Source organism: Macaca thibetana, chromosome 7 (genome assembly GCF_024542745.1).
Source record: "Macaca thibetana thibetana isolate TM-01 chromosome 7, ASM2454274v1, whole genome shotgun sequence".
Taxonomy (NCBI): Eukaryota; Metazoa; Chordata; class Mammalia; order Primates; family Cercopithecidae; genus Macaca; species Macaca thibetana.
Genome location: NC_065584.1, coordinates 147,026,301 through 147,051,345, shown reverse-complemented (window position 1 = coordinate 147,051,345; position 25,045 = coordinate 147,026,301). Strand labels below are relative to the sequence as shown.

Sequence of the window (25,045 nt, the reverse complement as noted above, 5' to 3'; positions counted from 1 at the left end):
TTCAATTTAAAAGCTTTCTATTGTCTGTATTCATTTTGGTATTACAGTTCTGCTAGTTTCAAATTAAGGTGAAGACCTTTACTTTTTTATTTTCTGAAATAACCGGGGCCTAGTGTTTATTTTGTTGGTTTTTGATTGGTATATTTTAAACTGATAAGTCAATTTCTTTCAAGATTATAGATTTCAATTTTCTAATTATCAATTTTTTCTAAATTTTCCTAGTTTATCACATTCTCAACCACTTTTTAATATCTCTTTACCTTATTTTGCCTTTTTCTTCTTTCGTTTTTCTTGATCACATTTACCCAAAGTTTATCAAGTTTTTCAAAGAACCAGCTTTTGGTTTTATTGATTCTCTGTGGTTTTTATTTCATTATTTTCTTTTAAATATTTTCTTTCTTCTATTTTGATCTTGTTGTACTAATCATTCACTGAGGGAAGTATGTTAACTTACTTCACTAAAATTGCATATCTGAAATTATTGCAATACAGTCTATTTTTCCTTTATATACATTTAAGGCAGTGTTAGGCACATATACAGGTTCACAATTATTTAGTATCCTGATAAATTAGTCCTTCTATCTTTATAATCTTCTTTATCTCGACTTATGCTTTGTTTGCCTTAGAGTCTATTTTGTGTACTGTAAGTAGAAATTTCCTGGCATATCAGTTTCAATGCATTTAAACTTTCCTCTGTCATTCTCTCTGTTCTTTGTCTAAAAGTGTGTCTTTTAGAGATAATATAGACCTGGACTTAAAAAAAAAAATTCCATTCAATGAGAATCTCTGTTTATTAATTGCTGCATTTCATTTACTTACATTTGGTATGATACCTAATATATTTACAAGTGTTTACCATATCTTATTCCAGACCTTCTTTTCACTTTGTTTCCATAAGCCACCCTGCACATCTCCTATTGTAACGGTCAAGCTATCTGCATTTCTTCCCTCCTACCCCTACTGGCTTGAAAGCTATATGGATTATTTCTTCTTGTTTGGTTTGACCAGTAATTAAAATTTTATTAAAGAACTTGTGAAGTCTGGTTTCTTTCACTGTTTCCATATACAGTCTATATATATTCTCTCAGGCTATCTTCATTTTTTTCCCAACAATTTTATTATGAAAAATTCCAAACATAGCACAATGTTGAAACATTGTGTATTGAACATTCTATATCTGTCACCTAGAGTCACCTTCAATTTTATCAAGTATCCTTGATTTAAGATCTGAAGTTTACCAGTAACTCTCATCTTCTCCAATAAAATATAGTCTACAGAAGGCTTTTACTCTGACCACTTCTTAAAGTTTTCCACAGTGTTTTTAAGGGTCTGGAAATTAGTCATTATTATGTTTTGCTGTTGCTGTTTTAAGAGTTAATTCTTCTTTAGATTTCCCTTCTACTTTGTCAATTTCTTTAATCAACATTGCTACTTGCATGATACTCTTCTCACCTTTTTAGAAACAATCCATAGTAGTCTGCATAGTTTACACTGCAACTTTCAACTTCCTGAATAGACCATCCCGCATTTAAAATACAGTTAAAAAGTTGGACTTTGTTGAAATGATCAGAGCCAAGTTTTGGTTCTGCATAATAACCATTTCATATATTTATCTGCCACACAGATTGTAGATTCAAAAACAGCAAGGAATTAGTATATAATATCTCCCTTATATTTTCTCTATACCTGGCACAATAAAACACATCTGCAAGTCCTCAATGAGTTAAAGAAAAACACCAGGCTCACACATAGGTAACAAAATTTCACATGAACCCCACACATTTGTACAAAAATTCACATCACACGGCCTATTTTCTGCAAGCATTTTCTGAACACAGAAAAGCATAAAGCAAATACCTGATTACTAGATTATGTGTCGTTTTTACTTCATGCACCAATAAAATGTCCCTTCTTAGGACCCTCTGAAGGTGACCTGAGGAAAACTGTCATGTAGATAAAGCATATCAGACTCAGTCTAGGAGATCCTGGCTTTCTTCTGCCTCCCCACACTTGACTGTTCTGGGCCTTGTCTCTGTCTCTCTCTAGCACTTATTCTCCCCATCGATAGAGTAGATGGATATATTAAATCATCCTTAAATCCCTGGAAACTCTGAAAATCTTTCAGACTCTGATGATTTTCATTATTGTAAATGAGTACCTTCACTGAAGTACCAAATCCAGAAATCACTGGAGAGTCTGAAGAAAGTTCAAAGCGAATCTCATAAAAATGTCCATATTGCAACTCTGAGCAAAAATGCTAAGAAAATTTTCAAAAAATTAAAAGATATGCCCTCGTTCACATCCCTATGCACCCACCTCAGAAATTACATAACTGAAATTTCTGGGGGCTGCATCTTCAGCATGGCTGTCACAAGTCCAACCTTCCCATTATTATTTTAAAACCCTAAATTGTTTAAGCAGATCACACATATGAAAGCTAGATTGGGAAAGAGCTAAAGGCTGCAAAAGAGAGCCCAGTCAGTCACCAGGGACAGCCCAGGCAAAAACAGGACCTGGCTATCCAACTCACAAATCAGCAAATGTGGCCTCACTGTTTTGTTTTAATTAAGAAGGGACTTATATCCTCAAGAAGTTTTACCTGCATGGTATAAGCAATAATGTACACAATTAAATATCTACATTAAGTAAAAATGCCTCATTACCTAATTTGGCCTAATTAAAAAGTAAATCAAATTCGTAAGGAAAAATAATTGCCACCAGGCAAAATTACCTTATTTTAATTTGGAATCTGAATAAGGGTGCAGGTACCACTACAGGCATAAACTTGATATTATAATCTTAGAAAAAAAAGAAACGAACTCAACGCAATTGCTTAACTCTTGTGGTCTCAGATTATTAAGAGAAGAATACTGCTGCTGGAGTGTGAGTGTGTAGCATTCAATAGGACCACAAACTGCAGTATGTACTTTTAAGACCAGTACCAATGCTTTGATATTAGTTTGTAATCTCGACACAGGCAGTCAGCTGTACAGGAACATTCACGATGATTTGGTTGGTACGATCCATCATGCTAGGAAACAGACCAAAGCACCCTGTAATCCCAGTTTTAAGTACCTTTGCTGCATAGTGGGAGACCAGTAAAAGGGGCAACTTTGCCTTTCATTGAAAGTAGGAATGCCTTTCAAAATGAGAGCCTGGTGTTAGAAGTCAGAAGCTATTTGCAGAGGAACTCTTTAACTGTGAATAAGCCACTTCTCTCTCTCCTGCTTCTTCCGTATCTATCAAATAAAATACTATGTTCTCAATTCACAAGGGAGTCCTGAGAACTAATTGCCCCAAGGCTATGGAGAAAGTGAGCTAATAAAATGACCCGGGTGGCATCGTCATCAATATAAGAACCCAGTGAATGGCTACATTCGGATCTCCTTCCTACCAGGGAGACATAAAAATTCACAGCTACAAAAGTCTAAAAACAGGTAAACGTTTTATTTCCATTTTTTTGATTCATCAGTCTTCCCTCCATTTTCTATTTGTCATCAGGCACTTTAAAAACAGAAACAGAATATTGTTTCCTCCGAGGCCTCACTAGCTCTTGGTGTTTATTCCTCAATATCCGTGGCCATAATCCTCAGGCTGATGACATCAGTTGTATCTGAGGGGCCAGCTGTGAGGCTAGAAGGTGGGAATGTGGAAACTGCTCAAGGAACTTGTGCACACGGCCTTCAATAGGTGGCTGAACAGAAGGGGACGCTTCCTGAGGCTCCTGAGGAAGGAAGCCAGACGACTGGGGTAAAAGCGGGCCCTGAGGAACACCCGACTGTATGACTCATTTGGAGAATACAGAACTAAGTAGGTGGTAGGAACTGCTCAGAGCCATCCTCAGCCTCAGACTCACAATGTGTGGCACACTGCAGGACACAGCATCACCTTGTAAAGGCTCCCTGGGATTCACTAACCCAAGGGCAGAGGTTTGCTTTCTGCGGGGTTAACAACTCAGTTTAGACCAAACAGCATATTGGCCAGGCATTCTCTGGCACCAGAAGAAAAGTTAACTTTTCTTCTTACTCATAGGCATATACTGGTCCCAATTACTTTCCACCAAAGTGAAAGTGGGGACAAGGGTCAAAGAAGCCTCTCCGTTATCCTCTCCCTGCGATACACTTGAACCAATACAATGAACGCACAATACCATGAATGGCCTACTGGACACATCTCATGCTGACTGGCACATCCTACAAGAAAGCTCATGTCCCTCCCCCTTACTCCCCCATTGGTGTTCACACCATGGCCCTACTGGAGTGGATTTTTTTTTTTTTTTAACTTTCCTCTTCACTAAGATGAAGTAGAAGGGAAAAAAAAGGGGTGGAGGGGGACACAGATCACTGAATTTCTATTCAGCAAGAAAAACTTCTCAATTTATCTTGCTTTCCCCAAAATCTGCAAATTTGGTCATCTACTTGATTGAAGAAAAGCTAGCATTCTCACAAATGATGAAATTAGGGTATGATCTTAGATACCTAGCTCAAAAAAAAAAAAAAAAATGGTGAAAGGAAAAGAAGAGAGGAGAAAAGAGAAAAAAAGAAAATCAAAATGTCATTTACTCTAAAAATCCAGGTTTATGTTTGTGTTCCACATGAGGTCCAAACTGTATCTGGGCTTGAAATCCACCAAACTCACAGGCTTTCTCGAAGGAGACAGGGTGAGAGCCATTCAGGATGTCATCCCGAGCCTGAAACACAAGAAGGAGGAAAAACATCAGAGGTTTGGGGGAGTGACGCGTTCTCTCCACTGACACATTCCCATGGCCCAGCACACTCTCTCTGTGGAGCAGGGGACAGTGCCAGCCGACCCACGGTGACATGTGCAGGACACAGTGGATGATCACCACATGGGAGAAAACTAAGGCGAAAGAAAAACAAACCTTTGTCCAAAATGGCCTGTAGATGGAAAACATTAGAGATGTCCGGTATAGCAAAAGCAAAGTCTGACGACAATTGAGAAAGGCAGAAGTGATTATAAAAAGAGGCCAAGGAAATTCATATGAAATGATCAGCTTCAAAGAGGCCAAAAGACAAATTCAGTGTACTTTTTATAATCCTAAATCATAAAGCTAGCTAATCAAATATCTAGAGGCAAAATCAACCCAACCCCCATCCCCAGATAAAGACCAATGTAATAGAAGAAGAGAAAGAAAGGCGATAGGCGCACACACACACAGACAAGAACTCAATACTCAAGACAGCAGGGGAAAGGACAAGCGAATGCATCCTAAAATGGGGAGCTTGCTGTGTCTGAACTCCTCCTCCTCCCAGTTCTCCATCCATCACTGCTGTTGTTTTCCGCTGCCCTCCTTTCTGCCTTTCTTTCTCTAAATGACCCCCAAATCACCCAAAGATGGACACTCTCAGCTATCACTCTGAGCCTTAAGCCAATAAGCATCTTTACACTGCCCTGCTATCTCTCTCCCTTTGGCCTCCCCACTTCTTTCCTCTCAGCCCTCTTTCCATGCCATCCTTCCATCCACTAAGTCAGGGGTCAGGAAACTTCTCCAAAAGGCCAAACAGTAAACATTTCACACCTCCTGGGCCACACCATCTCTGTCACAACTACTGAGTTCTGTCACGGGAATGCGAGAAGAGCCACAGAAGGTATGTATAACAACTACATAACCCTCAAGGGGATTTATCAATATGTGATACTTGAATACATAAGCTGTGTTACAATAAAACTTTATTCATAAGTATAGGCAAAAGGCATGACTGTAATTTGCCAACCCCCACATTATTTCTATGGGCAGATAGATGGATAAATATGGAGAGGAAAGGGAGGGAGGGAAAGAAAGGAAGAAAGGAAGCTGGCAGGAGAGGACAAAGATGGATGATGTTTTCCCTGAGCCACAAGCAACCTTGGGGACAATCCAGTACAATCCACATCTTCACACTGGGAAACTCAGACATGTTAAATGGCTTGTCAGTTTAACAATTACTTAAGGGTAACCACATGAAAGATTATTGAAAGGATATCTTCCAGTTAATGAGAAGTCCTGATTTTCTGACCAATATTCTCTTGCAATCTAAGATGTCAGCTAAGAAACCTCTGGGAAGCCACAGGGAGGCCCTACTCCGGATGGTCAGCTGCGCTCATCCAGAATATCAACCTGCACCACAACCAAACACATGCTTGGACCCAGAAGCAATGCCTGCTGGAAACGATGCCATAAACGTGGCAGAAGCCAGCGCCGCCCTCCTGCTCGCCACAAGATACAGCCAGGAGCTTCCTGCAATCTCATCAACCTCAGTGTCTGAGCAGTAAATACTGTACCTGAACATAAAGCAAGTTCAGCTGCACAGGGTCTCTCGAATCTACATTCTGATCAGAGTAAAAGAACTTCCGTCTAAGCAGCAACGTTTCGTTTTCATCTACTCCTTGTTCTCTGAATGTTCGGCTGTGATCCAGCCAATTTACTGCAACACAACAAGACATATAAGAGAACTGTGTTTATTTTTCCTCTTAATTAAAGGGAATTTACCAAAAGAGCAGTGTGATGCAGATTTCTATAACTCTGATACTTAGTTATAGTTACTTCTTACATTAGTACTGTGGTTTTTAAGCTTTGCAAAATAATTTCACATCTACCAAATGACCAGCCAAAATGGAAATGAGGGAGAAAATTCCCAGTCATTCCTAAAGTTATAGCTAAAGCACTATAATGAATGTGTAATATGCTGCCTCTCCGGTGGCAGGGTGGAGGGCAGATACTCCAGTCTCAGCTAATAAAGTGATTTAGAGGCTCTGAGCATAATAAGTTACCTCTGACCTCAAGTAGAAAAGAGGAAGAAAATGAAAGTATGGAGGGAGTGGGGGAGACAACAGTAAAGGGGGGCTGGCAGAACCATGCCATGGGTCAGCTTAAATCTCAGTCATTCTGAGAACCCTGTTCTCTCATCTATGTGTACAGGATTTGATCACTCCCCTGTACACTTTCACAGCTCTCACTCCAACACTCCTCTGCGGGCTTAAAACACATTGTGAGTTAAGTCCTTATCACCAGTGTCTCTAGATTATAAGCAACCTGAGTACAGAAAACGTGTCTCCCACATCTCCCACAGTACCTGCGAGAGTATCTTGCACATAATAATAAATCCTTGGGATTTTTCTACTAAAGTCTCTTGGAAAGAAGTATATAACTGTAAATCAAATTAGGCAGAAAGAAAAAAAAGCACACAAAGGGTCAGAGGAAATGAGAGCCTCACAGAAGATCAATAAACACAATGGCAATAACGATGTCGTCCCGATACAGCCACAAGAACAAATACAATGAAAGGAGGAAAGAGGCCAGGAAGTCTAGGTGGACTGGGTAATAAATTAAGACCCTTTCAGTGGAGGGTCAGGCAGCAAGGTGCAAACAGCATGGGCTTTAGGGACACAAGGGGTTACGTGCTGGCTTTTCCACAAATTAACTGTGTAGCTATGGAAAATGACTTTCCAATCATAGAATTCTATTACTTTTTTTTTTTGAGACAGAGTCACGCTCTGTCGCCCAGGCTGGAGTGCAGTGGCACAATCTCAGTTCACTGCAACCTCCGCCTCCCGGGTTCAAGCAATTCTCCTGCCTCAGCCTCCTGCATAGCTGGGATTACAGCTGTGTGCCACCACACCCAGCTAATTTTTGTATTTTTAAGCAGAGACAGGGTTTCACCATGTTGGTCAGGCTGGTCTCGAACTCCTGACCTCAAGTGATCCAACTGCCTCAGCCTCCCAAACTGCTAGAATTACAGGCATGAGTCACCGCGCCCAATCCACTATTACTATTTTTAACTCCTAAGGAAATAATGGGTCTAAGGCAACGGTCATTGCTGGATGTTAAACATCCCCCCAAAAAAGAAAACCAGAAACAACTTCCTGATGGAAGTGCCCATCACCACTGAAGAAAGCATCTTTATTAAAATAAACACAAACACTTAATCTAGTCAAGTCTCCAGATCTAAGGAATTAAAAGGGACAGAGGAACGTGTTAAATGACACCATAGGTATGCAATGAAGAAAATCCAGACTGTACAAAATGCTGTACAAGTAAGAATTTGGTTTTTTCACATACACAAAAACTGCAAAAAGACATGAACTATCACACTGAGTGGTGACCACAGTTAATAATAATGCATTATATATTTCAAAAATGCTAATAATAGATTTTTAACAATCTTACCACAAAAAAAGATAAATTAGTGAGGTGATGGATATGTTAATTAGCTTGATTGAATCCTTCTTCATTGTCTACATAGATATATCACACTGCACCCCATAAATATACATCATTAGTATTAGTCCATTAAAAAAGAGAGATGGAAAGACTCTTAGTAAAACAAATTAATTCACTAATTAATTAACTTGTTCAACCTTATTTGGATCCCAGTTCAAACTACTAAAAAAATTTTTAGACAATAATGAAGCAAATGTGAACATGATTCGTATATCTGATATTAAGATATTTCTTTAGATGTGAAATGGTATTACAGTTACTTTTTAAAAAATTTTTATTTATTTATTTTTTGAGACAGAGTCTCACTCTGTCATCCAGGCTGGAGTACAATGGTGCGACCTCAGCTCACTGCAATCTCCACCTCCCAGGTTCAAGTGCTTCTCCTGCCCGAGCCTCCTGAGTAGCTGGGAATACCGGCGTGCAGCTAATTTTTTGTGTGTTTTTAGCAGATGAGGTTTCACCATATCGGCCGGGCTGGTCTCAAACCCAACCTCAGGTAATCCACCTGCCTCGGCCTCCCAAAGTACTGGGATTATAGGCGTGAGCCACTGTGCCCAGCCTACTTTTTTTAAATCGAGTTTTAAGAAACAAAGACAAAAATCCTGTCCTGGGTCATACAGATGGCGGGAGGGAAGTAAGGCTCAGCAAAGCCTGTGTGTCTGTATCACGCTTCCTCTGCAAACACTTACGGTCATCATCTGTGTGCAGCTTGGCCTTCAACTTCTCCATTTTCCTCTCATCTCGTAGCAGTGTCCTGTCTTTTTTCAGTGTGCCCGTTCCTTCCTCTTTCTTTTCATCGACAGTTTCTTGGATTAAGGAGTATTCTTCATAATTTGTTATCCCTAAAAATTGGAAATTAGGTTACAATTATAAATAATTAAATTACTGTCAACCTCTTCCAGCCCAAGGCCTGTGCTATTCCAAGGAGCTCCTGGTGGCAAAGAACCAGAAACAGCCCTACTAACGTGAGGGTCAGGGAGGTGGCCACATCAAATTAAATGAGGGAGCTTCGGCCAGTTAAGTCATATTCACACTGTGGGGGGAAAACAGGTAACAAACTTGAACACTTTTTTTTTCAAAAACAAATTTTTAAAAATCAGACTCTGGTTTCCTCTTTCTTCCAAAATGTCTTTGGAGACCTTCCTACATTTTCACAGGGTTGTGGTCACTATGATAATACAGAATCTCCAGTGCTAAGTAATTGCTTTCATAAGGGTTTCCTAAAAATGCAGTAGTGAAATCGTACCCAAAGAAGTCACACTTACAGTAAAACTTACGTCACATTCAATTCTCTCATCTAGCCGGACGCGGTGGCTCATGCCTGTAATCCCAGCACTTTGGGAGGCCGAGGCAGACGGATCACGAGGTCAGGAGATCGAGACCATCCTGGCTAACACAGTGAAACCCAGTCTCTACTAAAAATACAAAAAATTAGCCAGGTGCTATGGCAGGCGCCTGTAGTCCCAGCTACTCGGGAGGCTGAGGCAGGAGAATGGCGTGAACCCAGGAGGCAGAGCTTACAGTGAGCTGAGATCCGGCCACTGCACTCCAGCCTGGGCGACAGAGCCAGACTCCATCTCAAAAAAAAAAAAAAAAAAAATTCTCTCATCTATAATAATTTTGGGGAAACACTGCCACAGAGGACGTCTTGCAGAAGGCGGCAAGACAGTGTCAAACAAAAAGTGTCTGAAGGAACTGGGCTCCCTTTGCATGAAGAGAAAACTAAGATAGGCAAGTCTATTTTCTTCAAATATTTGAAGGGCTTCATTAGAAAAGAGGCAGACTTGTTCTCTGGGGAGACTAATGGAAGCCACAAGAAGAAAAACTGTCTAATAATCATATGGACTGTCCTCATAAGTACTCAAGGAGATAGTGAACATCTACAGTGCTCGTATAGAATAGAAGGCAGCAATGGGCAGAAGGCTGAATTACACATGACTTTCCATTTGAAAATCTCCTTGTTTTGGAGAGGGAAACGAAAGCCCTCCACTATGACTTAGTGAGAAGTCCAAATGTTTCATGTATTGGCAAGCTGGGAGAATGGACACACCCTCTGGGGATTGGGCAGAACTCGGCATGTTAAGACATATTCAAAGTTGCCTAGAGATCAAATGCAGGTGGAAAAAAGAAGAGGCCTGTAATTAAAAACTAAACAAAAGATATAATGAAGGTTTATGAATGCTCACCTATTCTGCTACAAATAGTGACCAGGAGCTCCCCCACAGTCTTGGAATCATCCACCATCACCGTCTTCACAGATCCATCCAGCATCCGGATTTTCTGAGGTCTCTGTTTCTTTTTATATTCCAAAATATCCTAGAGCACAAACCACACACAAATTTCACACTGTGTGGGAAAATAAATAACAAACTTGGGACACTTTTCTTTAAAAAAAGAATTTTCAAAAAATCAGAGTAGACTCTGATTTCCTCTTTCTTCTAAAACATCTTTGAAAACCTTTCAAAGTTTTCAGGGGATTGTTGCCACTATGATAAAACAGAATCTCCAGTGCTAAATAACTGCTTTCATAAAGATTTCTTAAAAATCTGATAGCAAAATTGTGCCCAAAGAAGTCATACTTATGCCTCACAATTACTGAAAACTATCCTCAGTGAAATGAAAGTAGAGTATGACCTCCTGAAAGGCTGGGAATGATCTGTTCTAAGGAGAATTAGCAGAGGGAGGTGACTACTTGCCTTTTCAAAAGACAGCAGTGTGTGTCTCCAATTATCTTTTAACACTGTCATAATCAACTTTTACGATCTCTATGTTTTTACTATCTGCATATAAAAATGTTTTTAATTTTTACTATAAACACATTTTTACCTTATATATTATAAACAATGAAAGACATAAATAGCATCCTCATCGTTCTTCACAGCAGTGGCATATCACAGTAATAGTGGTTTTCAAAATAGTGTGCTGAAATACATTAATGACAAGACCAAACAGGGGTAACATGTTCGGGGGATATTTTTAAGTAACTTGTTGACTACACTTCCTAAAACTAGAACTATGAACTTCCTAAAACTAAACTATTAATTTCTTATCCAAATTAATTGGCATCACCTATTTCACTCTGACTTTACGGACTACCCATCAATCTGATGGGTCAAGTTCATCCTACATACTAAAACCCGGTATCTTGGAGGTTAAGCTGAACAAAACGTTTAATATGTTTTTACTCATGACTTCTCCCTATTTCCATAACACAACCACTTTTGTTGTTGCTGTTACTACTACTGATCATTATTAAACTCACATCTCAAATTGAAGTTTCTTTTTCAGAAACAAAACACTAATATTCAGTCTCTAACTACCGTTAGGGTTACATTTCGTTTTCCCTCTCATCTGTTCTTACTTCCCATTACCAGGCACAGGAATATCTCTTCCATACTTATAGCAAGATGCCGTAATCTTATCTCACAATTACCAAATCCAACAACGCCAAGTCGAAACTACTTAAAGTACTAACCTCGAACTGCTTGGATCCTTCTATGGAATATCAAGAATTTGGATATCTGGTATTTTCTATCACCACCTGAACAGCCCTTAGAGAGTACAATGCATCGAACTATTAATAAGATGCCCTTGAATCAAAATAGCGTAACCGTGTTGGCGTCTATGGAAGGCCCAGGGACAAAGGGATGAAGAAACAGCACTGGGATCGGCAGCATACCCCATTCCGCAACATGTAGTAATCCAGTGTTCTGCCCGCTTCCAGCCAGATCCCTTTCCTGGGGTCTTCATCCGAAAGAAACAGTCCATAGTCAGAAGCTGAAATATAGATGGGAAGAAAAACAGTAGGCAAAGTGGTGATGAAGCCATCGCTGACTTCCAGGCGCTGAGCCTGCTGACTCAGCAAGGATGTGGGTGTTCTCCTTCACCAGACAGAAATGTTTCGTTTTGACAACACCAGCAGCCGCCGGGACTGCAGCAGATCTGGAGGAGTAAGAGTTGAGTTGCAGAAGCAACGCCCACAACTAAGGTCTGTGTTTCCTAAAACCGGTGGGCTGTAGTTGTGTCTAAAATGTAGAAAAATTTAGAAGCAGTCCAAATTTCCTTCTAACTGAATTTGAGCTTGTTCTCTATCCCTTGCTATAAAAACCAGACCAACACCCCATCGAGAATGACAGGACAGCAGTGAAGAAACTAAGGAAGTGACCACCTAGGCCCAAGGCCACTCAGGCAAAGGGGGACAAATGAAGCCTTTATGTCTCCAGTGACCCCTCCATCATCCCAACTGAGCAGTCTAAAAGAGGGGTAGGAGTCCCTTGTGAGATAAGGCCTCTGACCCCGAACACCAACAAATTATGCAAAAGGTGCAAAATTAAATTTGGTGTTCTCTGCAGAAACCCCTGAATTTGACATAGGAAGTACGAAGGGGGCGGGATGGCAGGAGAGGAGCAGTACCACTTCCTACCCCCAAAATTTATTTCTTTCTTCTGATACCCAGCTGAGGGTAAGAGCTCCTGCTGTTTCTTAGAAAAGCAACTTCAAAATCTTTAAAGGTTTATACCTTCACTAGCACTATATAGCAATCAAGCTCCCCACCCCCAACCAAAAAAAAAAAATCTGACAGAACAACAACAGAGAAAGGGAACAGAAAAGTAAAGGCACCAGAAATGACTAGACAACCAAATAGTAGAGGAAAGTTAGGGATGTAGCAAACCTTATTTCTAAGTAATCTAGAAACACTACTAATAACATAAATAATGTTTTAATAGCCAGGGGGCGCAGCTGCTCACGCCTGTAATCCTAGCAATTTGAGAGGCCAAGGCAGGTGGATCAGTTGGGCACAGGAGTTCGAGACAAGCCTGAGCAACATAGCGAGACCTTGTATCTATAAAAAATACAAAAATTAGCCGGGTGTGCTGGCGTGTGCACCTGCAGTCCCAGCTATTCAGGAGGCTGAGGCGAGAGGATCACCTAAGAATGGAAGGTTGAGGCTGCAGTGAAGTGTGATGGGGCCACTGCACTCTAGCCTCAGTGACAGAGCGAGACCCTGTCTCAAAAAATAATAACCGTCCAGGCGCGGTGGCTCACGCCTGTAATCTCAGCACTTTGGGAGGCCGAGGCAGGCGGCTCACCAGAGATCAGGAGTTCAAGACCACCCTGGCTAACATGGTGAAACCCCGTCTCTACTAAAAATACAAAAAATTAGCTGGGTGTGGTGGCGCGCACCTGTAATCCCAGCTACTTGGGAGGCTAAGGCAGGAGAATTGCTTGAACCAGGAAGGTAGAGGTTGCAGTGAGCCGAGATCACACCATTGCCAGCCTGGGCAACAAGAGTGAGATTCCATCTAAAAAACAATAATAATAATAATCATCATCATCATCATCATCATGTTTCAGACCAAAAAGAATTTTATGAAAAGCAGATCTTTTCAAGAAGAGATTTTTGTATTTATAATTACCCTTGTTGTGATGTTTGATTTTTATTCTTCCTTTTATTTTGAGTCAGTGTCTCGCTCCGTCACCCAGGCTGGAGTGCAGTGGCTGGATCACGGTTTGCTGCAGCCATAAACTCCTGGGTTGAAGCTACTTTCCTGCCTTGACTTCCCCCGTAGCTGAGACTACAGGCACATACCGCAACACTCAGCTAATTTTTCAGACTTTAGTAGAGACAGAGTTTCACCCTGTTGCCTAGGCTGGTCTCTAACTCCTGGGCTCAAGCGATCTTCCCGCCTTGGCCTCCCAAAGTGCTTGGATTCCAGGTGTGAGCCACCATGCTTGGCCTATTCTTTCCATTTTTAAGATAAGTTTTATCCCACTTTCACACTAAAGACGTACTGATTTGGAAGGGATCCAATTTCTCAACTGCCTGTCAAATAAATACTAAATAAAGGAAAGACACATAGAGAGAAGACAAAGGGAAGAGGAAAATAAAATGGTACAAGTGGCTTTTGTTTAAACTCAGATTAATGGGGATGAGTGATTTAGCCAAACTTCAAACAAAACATATATCACAAATGTCTTTTTTTAAAAGTTTGAGATAAAATGTATAAAGTCCCTGTAAAAAAAAAAAACTTGAAATATAAGACCTGCCCTGGTTTCAATGGCAGTGGAAAGCGTTCAGCATGGGAAACAGGGTTTAGGACACATATCGCCAATATTGTTAGGGCAGCTTCACTTGCACTTTCTTGGGACGAGATGATACATGAGAACGTGATCTGTAAACTGCAGAGCATAATCCTCATGTATGGGAGGGTCAAGTTGCTGGGCACAATGACAGTGATGACTCAGCGGTGGGCATGGTCATTGTCATCACAAGTCTCACAGAGGAAGCAGGTAGTGTCTGATCTAAGAAGACATTTCATTTGAAACATAGGCACTAATAGGCTTGTGTACCACTTGGAGCCTCTCTTTAGCCAAAAAGTGAAAAACATGCAAACACATTTTAAGAAGCCAGTAAATAACCCATGACCTACCTTGCCCAGTTTGTGCCTCAGGTACCCGTTCCCGAATGACTCGACATGCATCATACACAGCTGTAGATGGTTCAAACTGCATGGTCTTCACCACGTTGCAGTGGCGGACACAAATCTTTAAGGACAGGGCCACCATTTTCCTAGGTGATGCGGACAGTCTCACTTAGAATGTCTGGAAAACACAAAGAGACAAACCCGGATGTTCACGTTAATAGTTTGTCTTGGGGAAAAAAACAAAAAAAAAGTGCTGGACTTAAAAATCAATTTTAAACAGGGAAAGAGAATAAAACAGCAAATACAGAGAACACTTTAGGTCCAAAACACATTTTAAAAATCAATTTTGAAAAATTTAAAGGAGGACAACTACAAAATATCGGCTAACAGCAGAACCCCTGAGGGTGACAAGTAGACCCCTGAGGAGGAGGGAGCTCCAGATGTTCACCACACCTCCCTCTGAGTAGTTCCCCTCCTTGGGGTTTCCGAGAAAAGGTCCTGGGAGTGGAATTTCCAGAGTTAATGTCCTCGAGGCAAGAGGCAGAAGCCTTGAGCACCTATGACCGAGTCCTAAAGACAGCCTCAGTTCCCTGGGTCCTCTCAGCTCCTGGGGACAGAGAAGAATCAGGGAAGCTCTCTCAGGTGCTCCTCTTGGCACAAGGGCCCCACCACCCCCCCCTACCAAAAGACTTGGCTTCTGGGCCCAGCTCCATCACTAAGAGCCTGTGTCAATCTGAGAAAGTCACTTTGGCCACTCTGCCTCAATTTCTTCACAAATAAAGTGGCTATAATGATATCGGCCCTGAACAGTGCATAAAATAGAATCCCAAGGAAAGATCAATGTGAGGCCAGAGAGGCCAATCTTAAACCCAAAGGGTACCAAGAAGCTTCATGTGATTGGGGTCTCAAAGTGAATAAATGCAACTCAATTCTGATTTTGTTTATGGAGATATTTTGTTTCTTGTCCGGCTCAATAGCTTTAGAAAATACACAGGTGGCTGGGTGCAGTGGCTCACGCCTGTAATCCCAGCACTTTGGGAGGCTGAAGGGGGCAGATCACTTGAACTCAGGAGTTCAAGACAGCCTGCCCAACATGGTGAAACCCTGTCTCTATTAAAAACATAAAAATTAGCCTGGCGTGGTGGCATACACCTGTAATCCCAGCTACTTGGGAGGCTGAGACAGGAGAATTGCTTGAACCCGGGAGAGCTGAGATCATGCCACTGCACTCCAGTCTGGACAACAGAATGAGACTGTCTCAAAAAAAAAAAAAAAAAGAAGGAAAGGGAAAGGAAAGTCACAGGTTTAGGCTAAGTTTGAATTCGTTCATAAAAGCCTTCTTTTAAAAATGTAAATTCAACAACTTAGTGCTTTTTCTTTGAGTTGGTGGCTCATGGTGTATTTCCAGTGTCTGCTCTATTTCATGGCCAAAAACTGACCTGTCCCCTACTCACTTAACCCAAGCTGGTCTCTATCAAATATACTCCTTGGGCACAAGACAGACAGAAAGAAACCTGTATCACAAATGCTTTTTCCTTTGTGCCTGAAGAACCAACTCAGACATAACCAGCTGAGTGTCATCCCAGCAAGCAAAACAAGACCCTTTATAACTAGTAGCTAAAAGAATCTTAGAGCAGCCCGGAAAACATCAATCCATAGGTATTTCAAGCTCACTCTCTTTCTTGTGTTTCATTAGAGAACCTGCAGGTAGTAAACCTGGACTCTAGCTTCTTCCCACGGAAGAAGGGAGGTGCCAGGAGGCAATGAGATGGCCACAAGGCAGAGGGGACAGCAGGCTGCCCAGGCCCAGGCAGTGCTGCAGATGCCTCCAGGGTCTCAGCTTCTCGGCATGCTTGATTGCTGGCGTCCTAACAACAGGTGGCTGGGTCACTTGGATACAGGAGATGTTTTTCAACAGATGCTCTGGTGAACGCGGGCATGGTTTACACGGTCTCACAAAGCAACCTTTCAGGCCATCCAACTGCAATGTCATTCTGACCCCTGCTTGCATTCTGAATGAATTTTGCCACGAAAATTGTAAAAATATTCCTCAGTTGACAAATGTCAGGATATACTTCTCAATAAACAACAGCAGTGTTCACTGGGAATCTGTCTAAAACTGAATTAATTAACCAAAGCCTAGGCAGTGGCTGGACTGCCGACACAGCAGAGGGGTTCAAAATATCTGGCAATTCCCACCTGCAATATTGGGGATTTTTAAAGCCATATGTAAAAGTTCCCCGCTCCCCCCTTTATGGGCCAAGTTAACCCAGCAACTCCCCTATTGGGGGAAATAAATTTAAACTCTAGAGATAAATGGACTAATTTGCTGTGATGTAGATCATTCCATGGCTGGTCTGTCCCCTGGGGCTGGCGACAATTGCTAAAATCTGTGACTGGTGGTAAGAGTCAGTGAGGAAAGCCACAAAGCTCCACGCTGTCATGGATGCTGTTTATGGGATGCAACAGAGAGGATGGGATGGTTAATATCATCTGTTCCCTGGGAAAAGGAAATGTTTTAAGTGTTGCTGTGTGAAGGCTGCCCTCCCCAGGCTAAAAGCTGAGCTTTCTGAAAGGTAAATGAATGGTCCCCCTAACTATGCAGAGAGAGATTCCATCAAAGCCGAGAGGGAGCCGTGACATGGACCCTAGAGCCAAATGTAACAGCAGGACCTAATACTGGAGCTCAGAAGGAAGCAGAAGACACACAGAGGAGCAAGGTGAAAGCGGCAAAAGGGGCAGCAGAATCGAAAGAGGGAGCCCTGCAGGGCATGGCAAGCCGCCTGGGGCTGCGGGGTCCACAAGGTGCACAGGAGAGAGGCTCAGAGAGCTGGGAAGCAGACAGGAAGGAGAGAAGCAGAAACAGGAGGACATGAAGGAAAACCTATGTCCAAAACAACTGGAAAAAGAAAGGCTGCTGGGGGCAAAGATTTGGAGGTGAGTTTCTTTGAGAGGTATTCAGTGGAGAGGTAGAGTTGAACACAAAGATGGAGAGAGAACTGGGTGGGAGGGGCTAGAAAGACCACCTAGGGAGTGAGGGAGAGCAAGGCGAAACCTAATGACTCAGCCCTGGGAACAACATTCTGAATTGGCAGAGAAGACACTGGCAAAGGAGGCACAGGGGTAGGTGAGGGAAGAGAACAGACAGAGGGTGGAACCCAGGAGAAAGCACGTCAAACAGAAGCGAGAGGTCAGCTGTGCTCACTACTGGTCACAGGTCAGGTAAGATGCAACTGAGACATTGCAATTGAATCTGGCAAATTGGAGGGCTTTAGGGGGATGGGGGATGGGGGTCGGGGGGTGGTGCGGGGGTGAGCCTGGAGTAGCAGGTTCAGGAGAGAGATGGAAGACAGGGGTGGCCCAGCAGGTATGGACTTGTCTCCTGAGCAGGTATGCTAGGAGGGGGCAGAGGAACAGGCAGTAGCTCAGATTTATGCTTTTAAGACTTTGTAATCCAAAAGTGCACATCACATGGTTGCTGTAAACTCCATGGGGAAGTTATCTACATAGACATGGTTTCCACCTTATTATGGTCCTAGAGACAGTCCCAGGACAGCTAAGTGCCCTTCCTCACCGTACATAATCTCTCTTCTGCACCAGGTGCACATGGCTGCCCCGGGTCTATTGCGGAGAAGGTGAGTGGCTAAGTCTGGGTTCACAGAAACGATCCTGGGTGCAGAGTCTGATGTGCAGGCTCAATTCCAGGCCTCCTGATGCCTTTGACCTCTGGACCTGTCACTTCCCCTCTGCTGCCTTTAGAGAGCAGGAAGTGACCTGCTGCCACAGAAGGAGCTTCCTGATACTCAATGCTTGGCCAGCTATTCCCGTTGGATCCTCAGTCTCCTCATCCTTACATCTCAAGAGGGGGCAGGGCATGGAATGGAGGGTTCAGGGCAGGTGTTCAACAGACAAGAAATACTACATTCACTATAAGACTTGTGGCCTCAACTTTTTTTTTTAAATCACCCAAAAACAACTATTGCAAAAAAGCATCACAGGAACACAATATACCCAAAAAAAAAAAAAAAAAAAAGAAAGAAAGAAAGAAAGAAAGAAAGAAAGAAAAAGAAAAAAAATCCTGAAAACTAAACTAGTCATTCTTATAGAACACCACACATGGGTGTAAGACTAAAATCCCCAGCATCGCCTTCTCACTTCTGGCTCCCTGTTTTATTAAGATTTAGTTTTTCGAAGCTCGAGATAAGGCCAACGACTGACTTCCCAGGAATGTCTCTAAAAGGCCAATACTTTGTAATCTACAACATTATATTTAAAGACAAGGTATTTTAATTATTCTCATGCAAGATAGTCACTGACATAGGGAAACCTAGATGAGCTCTGAAATCAAAGTATATGGGATTTATTCAGCATCCCACAAGAACCACAGCAATGAGCTGTTTCTAGCACCACTCACAACAAAATGAGACACTGGCAAAATGGACACTTGCTGGAATCAAGTACCATGACTTACCCTGTAGCAAAAAGAAAGTAGGATTAAGGCCGGGTGTGGAGGCTCACACCTGCAATCCCAGCACTTTGGGAGGCCAAGTCGGGCAGATCACCTGAGGTCAGGGGTTCGAGACCAGCCTGGCCAACATGGTGAAACCCCATCTCTACAAAAAATACAAAAATTATCTGGGTGTGGTGGTGGGCACCTGTAATTCCAGCTACTCGGGAGGCTGAGGCAGGAGAATCACTTTAATCCAGGAGGAGAAGGTTGCAATGAGCAGAGATCGCACCACTGCACCCCAGCCTGGGTAACAGAGTGAGGCTCTGTCTCAAAAAAACAGAAAACAAAGAAAAACAACAACAAAAAGAAAGTAGGATTAGAACATATAGCAACCAAGAAATGTAGACTAAAGATGACTGTGTATTTTCCACACTTGTGAGAAATTTAACTGTACATCCACTAAAGCCCTGTGAAAATGAGGCAGCTCAGACCACACACCTCAATAAAGATTTATGCTCCTTGTCCACTGTGATGTTTTCAGGGCAGCACAGCCTGCAACTGGTCCTGGCCTCTACTTTTCTGTACCCAAACCCCTCTCCAGGCTGTTCATCGTGCAGACTCTGAGGCTAGCAGCTGATCAGGTTTCCTTTTCTAGTTTGGCTGCATGAAAGTTCAGAGCCAAATCTGTACAATTTCTTGCAGAGTTGTTATAGTCTAATCCCTTTTTCTATTTTATCTTATTGTTTGTTTTTCCTTTCCCGCAATTTGAATGACTACTATCTCATTGGATCTTAAGTTTTGTTTTTTGGTTTTTTTTTGTTTGTTTGTTTTTGCTTAAAGACTGGGTATAAATTCATAAAACCTGCACTGTGTTTCTTTTCATAATCTTGTCTCACTCTGACCATTTCTGCCCTCATTGTATGTGCGAAGGTTGCATGACCCAACACAAAACCCTTCTGTGGTTTCCTCTGTGGAAATGGAGCTGATGAAACCAGTGGTGAAACCCAGACACTGTCCTTTTAAAATACACTTTTCAGTCCCAGGGAGCTGTAAACAGCCCAGGATGATGGCAGCAGTGCAGGTTGCTCGGGATCACCCTGGTTCACCCAGGGACAAACAAGTTCAGCTCCAGCAGAGGCCTCCTTCTCTTCAAAATAAATGCCTGTCATTGGTCAAGATGAGTAGCCTCCCCTTGGATCTCTGCCTATAAGGGAGGACCACGAGGTGCCCCGACCCCACCTGCCTTACACCAGCTGCATGACCTGAGCTGGTCACTTAACTGCCATCTGCCTCAGTCTCCTACAAAATGGGAGATAGTAACAGATCTACCTATAAAATTGCTAGAGAATTAAATGAGTCAAAGGCACAGAGAAAAGGCTAGGTAAGCGCTTATTGTTACTATTGTTATTGTTATTATTATTATTTTGAGATGGAGTTTTGTTCATTGCCCAGGCTAGAACGCAGTGGCGCAGTCTCGGGTCACTGCAACCTCTGCCTCCTGAGTTCAAGCGATTCTCCTGCCTCAGCCTCCCGAGTAGCTGGGACTACAGGTGGGTGCTACCATGCCCAGTTAATTTTGTATTTTTAGTAGAGTCAGAGTCTCTCCACCTTGGCCAGGCTGGTCTCAAACTCCCAACTTCAGGTGATCCATCTGCCTTGGCCTCCTAAAGTGCTGGGATTACAGGTGTGAGCCACCGCACCCGGCCTGGGCTTGTTATTATTATTAATAACATTAGTCATGGAAGCTGCAGAAACAATGGAAGCAGCATACTTGAGTCGGCCACTATCTGAACTACAAACATCATTTTATTGTTTATTTTGTATCTGTTATGTACTAGATAACCTAGCAGGCATTAGGGGGCAAAGACAGGTACAATTCCTGTCTACATGGAGCTCACCTTCTAGTTAGCCTTTTGTTCACTTAAATAAATAGAGTTCCTGTGGGCCAGGCGCAGTGGCTCATGCCTGTAATCCTAGTACTTTGGGAGGCCGAGGTGGGCAGATTATCTGAGGTCAGGAGTTTGAGACCAGCCTGGCCAACATGGTGAAATCCCATCTCTACTAAAAATATAAAAATTAGCCGAGCTAGTTGGCGTGTGCCTGTAGTCCTAGCTACCCAGGAGGCTGAGGCAGGAGAACCACTGGAACCCAAGAGGTGGAGGCTGCCGTGAGCCAAGATCGCACCACTGCACTCCAGCCTGGGTGACAGAACGAGATTCCGTCTCAAAAAAATAAATAAAAATTAAAAATAAATAAATATAGCTCCTGTGTTTATTTTTATGGCAGTCATACAACAGGCTTTTCCTAGACACAGAACTTTCTGAGGATGAGCTGTGAGGCTGAGTGTGTGTGTCAAGCAGCTAACTCCTGTAGCCCCTGGGCTGTTTCTCTTGGTGGTCACTTAGGTTCCCCCAATCCAAGAGTTCAAGAGGGAAAAAGTCCTCGCCCTGTGGGGCAAGGCTGGCATTACTATCAGCTTCCACCCTGGGGCTTGCTCATGAGCTCTGCCTAGGAGCAACTTAGGGGAGACACAATGGGGGCTCTGCACAGTCCTGTGTAAAGCAGGGCTTTGTGCCCACCTGGCAAGACCAGAGGGCCAGGCCACCATACCTCAATGGGGCCTTGGAGGTCTATAAGAGTAAGAGCTGGCCACCATTCCCCTCTTCTGCCTCCAGCCACTGGCTCTCCACCGTGACCTCTTGGGAAGGCCTCTGTGCCCAATTTTGGATGGCTGTACTTGCTTCAATTCATCTGTGGCTACACCTCAATCTCCTGGGAATGATTCAGCTCTCTCAAAGAAACGCCAAGGAAAGAGCTTCCCCTTCTCCACTCCCTACCTCTCTTCTACAAGGGAGGAAGAGAAGTAGCTTCTCTGCAGGTAAGAACCCACCGTGGACTGGGTCACAGCCACCCACAAGTGCTGCAAATGCCAAAGCCAGGGTCTTGCCCTCCATCTCACTCTGCAGGACAGTCTGGGCTCAGGCACCCTGGGGCTTGCCTTGAACATTCGCACTCCAGGCACTGAGCAGCTCAGGCATAGACAGGTGCCTATCTGTCCCCATCTAGGAAGGTAAGTCAAGTCATGCCTTCACTGGGAGGCAGCTATCTTTAATTTAAGGAGGGACCAGGAGGCAAGGAAGCAGGGCAACCCATTTGATCTCATCGTCAGTCCAGCTTTACCAAGGAGCCACATCTTCTGAAAGTTACCAAGGCCCTCCCTATTAATTTTGTCAACCCACTGGGCCCTGGATATCTCTTCCCAGCTGGTAGGAACCCAGAGGGCAGGGCCTGAGTGGAAAGGCTCCCCTAGCCTCGGTATCTACACTTGAGAGAGCCCCATGCTATAGTAAGCTCAGGGAAAGCAGCAATGAACACAGCTCATGTGACTTTTCCATGTGGCTAACAGCCACTTAGAATAGGACCAGGACAGCTAAGCTCCTGTCTGTAGCCAGAGTGGGGAGACCAGAAAACTAGCGAGAACATTTATGTAAGAATCCCTGAGTTCTCCCTTATGGAGGCAAGAGAGGCCAGGAGTACTGTTTGAACACTTCAACTAGAAATAACCGTTGTTAAAAGGTCAAGTGGTAAATGAACAAAGGAGAAATCATTAACCACCCACACAAGTGTGAACTTAGCAGCAGTCCATGCAGGTCAGTAAAAATTCCAGCCACGTTGTTGGCTCCCAGGGCTGCTTTGCAAACCCCATGTATCCCTAAGTAAACTGCGGGGCCATCACAGTTCCCAATATAGCAGCAATAAGATATAGATAGATATAGATCTAGATATAGATCTAGATCTATAGCCTAGTGTCAGGAATACATTTGCCATTAGAAGTCCATCTCCCCTGCTGGCCTCAGAGGGCAATAACGCATCAATAGAGTCATCTTTGTATTTCAAGGCCTAGCACAGTGTCCACCATACAGTAGGTACTCAATAAAAATCTGTGGACTTAATACATACTCCATGGAAAGATTTAACCAGATTTTCCCCTAAATTAGTCATTAGGAATTACCCACAGTAATATCACAACTAAAGGATGAACAGAGGGCCAACATCCAGCAGACCAAGCTATGTCTCAACAACAGCCCGCTCTAGGAAGCACAGATGCTGAACTTCAAGGCTGACAAGATGAAGCTCTCCATCTGGGCAAATGAACAACTCAAAAAAAGAACCAATGCCACATCAGTCAGAAATAACTGGAAGCTCCATGAGGGCAAGGACCATGTGTATTGCTCACAATGAAGTGCCTGACACAGAGAAGGGTTCAATACATATTTATTTAATGCATGAATGGGGTGGGGAGAAGTCAGCATTTCTACCCTCCACTAAGAACCAAAGAGAGTGCCCACAACATGGAATACAAGAACGATGAGAAAAGACCTTCGATACTCTTTTCCATTTTCAGGTGAAGAAACTAAAACCTTGAAGTCAAGAGACCTTCCCAAAGTTCACACTGCCAGAAAAGCACAATCAGACCTTCTCACACTGCCACAATGAACAGAGAGGGTACGCACACAGTTGATTAGCGCCCTCCCAGGATCCCTCCAACTTACCCTCCCACTGCCAGGCAGTTCTTGGCACTGGCACCTGGAATTCCATCATTAAGTATACTGTTGGTCATAAAGATTTGTCCCCAGTTAAACTGCGCAATAGAAATAGATATGTGCATTTACTGCCTATCACTGTCATAGAAATGGTAAGTTTCAGAACCTTCCAGGCAACTTAGCTGAGCTCTGCCCTTTATTAAAGATGATGCCTAATTAAGAGGTAATTCTGCTGAGGAAGGGGTAGTGTGCTACAGAACACACTAGAACTCTGGCACAGTGGAGAAAGGGCGGTGAGCAGGGGAGTACGAAAAAAGGACTGGCTGAAAGAGAGGGGAGCCGACGCCTATGTTCTCACAGCTTTATGATTTTGCCTAGAGCCGATCTTTAATGCACACATAGCATTTTGAAATGTATGGAAAATCAGGTTCAAGCTGCTTAGCCCAAATATTAAGGCCACCACCCAGCCTCATCTAACCCGCTTCCTATCTTCTATGCACATTATAAGAATCCTCCATACTAATGAAATAGATGATTTTTCAATCTCTGCAAAATTGCTTCAGTTATTTCAGCCTGTGTGTCTGAAATGTGACCACCCTCCGCCCCAGGTCCTCGGTTACCCCTCAACCCAGCATCCAGTTTTGCTTCTATAAACTAGTCTTTAAACTCTGCCCCAACAAGTAAGGATCTGTCTGCTCCCCTCAACTCTCGGAGCACTCAGCTGCGACCCTGCTCCAACACCAGCCCTCCTGGCCTGAGTCACCAGTGAAACAAACAGGAAACGCTATCACCTGATGACCACTCAGCACTGAAGCGTTCCATGGTACATCCATGTATGTCTTGTCCCTGGATATGATCAATAGGCTAGAAAGTTAAAAAGATTTTGATTTTTTTTTTGCACCCCCCCTTTCATAGATAAAAACAGAGGTTCTGGGAAGATACGTGAATTCCTGGCCTGTGTGTGGAAGATACTGTCGTTTTTTGTCGAACCGTAAGAAGGCTGTGTGAGCCCTCCAGCAATCTCACTATTCCCCTGTGGTTGCCAAAACAGCTGAATAAATCATTCATACGTTTCAGTCCTCTTGGAGTCTACTTTTCAGTCCTGCTATTTTCCTCCTCTTGTTACAAGCTTCAGAAAGAAGGTGGCTCTAAACTGAACTCTGACTTTGAATGCTTTTATACATTAACTTATTCAAATGATTGAAAGTAGATTGTTTACAAAAATGGATACAATAGAAATGTAAAAGGTCAGGTCCAAGAAAAAAAATAGAAGAAAAATAAAAGTGAAGGTCAAGACCAGGTGAACTATGAATTATTTACCATTTTTCTAGATAACAGGGAATAACTCATCCCATTACTTGTTTTTGTTGACCCTTGGTGGCGAGCCTATACAATCTCCGGAAGG

General features: G+C 42.9%; 2 protein-coding genes across 8 annotated transcripts in view; one reads left to right on the top strand and one right to left on the bottom strand.

Moving 5' to 3' along the window:
- TLN2 (talin 2) overlaps positions 1–25,045 on the bottom strand; it is a 456,511-nt gene that overhangs the window by 181,443 nt on the left and 250,023 nt on the right. For all 7 annotated transcript variants that reach the window (XM_050797236.1, XM_050797240.1, XM_050797238.1 and 4 more), the window contains 6 exons: positions 14,653–14,824; positions 11,901–11,998; positions 10,408–10,537; positions 8,911–9,063; positions 6,283–6,425; positions 4,563–4,690 (listed from right to left, as the gene is read on the bottom strand). In XM_050797236.1, coding sequence (XP_050653193.1) covers positions 4,563–4,690; positions 6,283–6,425; positions 8,911–9,063; positions 10,408–10,537; positions 11,901–11,998; positions 14,653–14,788 — 788 coding nt within the window. In that variant the 5' untranslated portion in view covers positions 14,789–14,824. The remainder of the gene's footprint in view (positions 1–4,562; positions 4,691–6,282; positions 6,426–8,910; positions 9,064–10,407; positions 10,538–11,900; positions 11,999–14,652; positions 14,825–25,045) is intronic.
- On the top strand, positions 16,789–24,945 carry LOC126958745 (uncharacterized). The gene is made up of 3 exons (XM_050797289.1): positions 16,789–17,583; positions 21,772–21,974; positions 23,502–24,945. The coding sequence occupies exons 1-3, from the start codon at positions 17,519–17,521 to the stop codon at positions 23,591–23,593; spliced, it is 360 nt and encodes a 119-aa protein (XP_050653246.1). The 5' UTR covers positions 16,789–17,518; the 3' UTR covers positions 23,594–24,945.

Coding starts and splice junctions, on each gene's coding strand:
- LOC126958745 (XM_050797289.1), top strand. CDS start 17,519: ATGAAGGAAAACCTATGTCCAAAACAACTGGAAAAAGAAAGGCTGCTG. Junction 17,584..21,771: donor CTGGGGGCAAAGATTTGGAG/GTGAGTTTCTTT, acceptor TTCTGCCTCCAG/CCACTGGCTCTCCACCGTGA. Junction 21,975..23,501: donor GAGAAGTAGCTTCTCTGCAG/GTAAGAACCCAC, acceptor TTCCATTTTCAG/GTGAAGAAACTAAAACCTTG.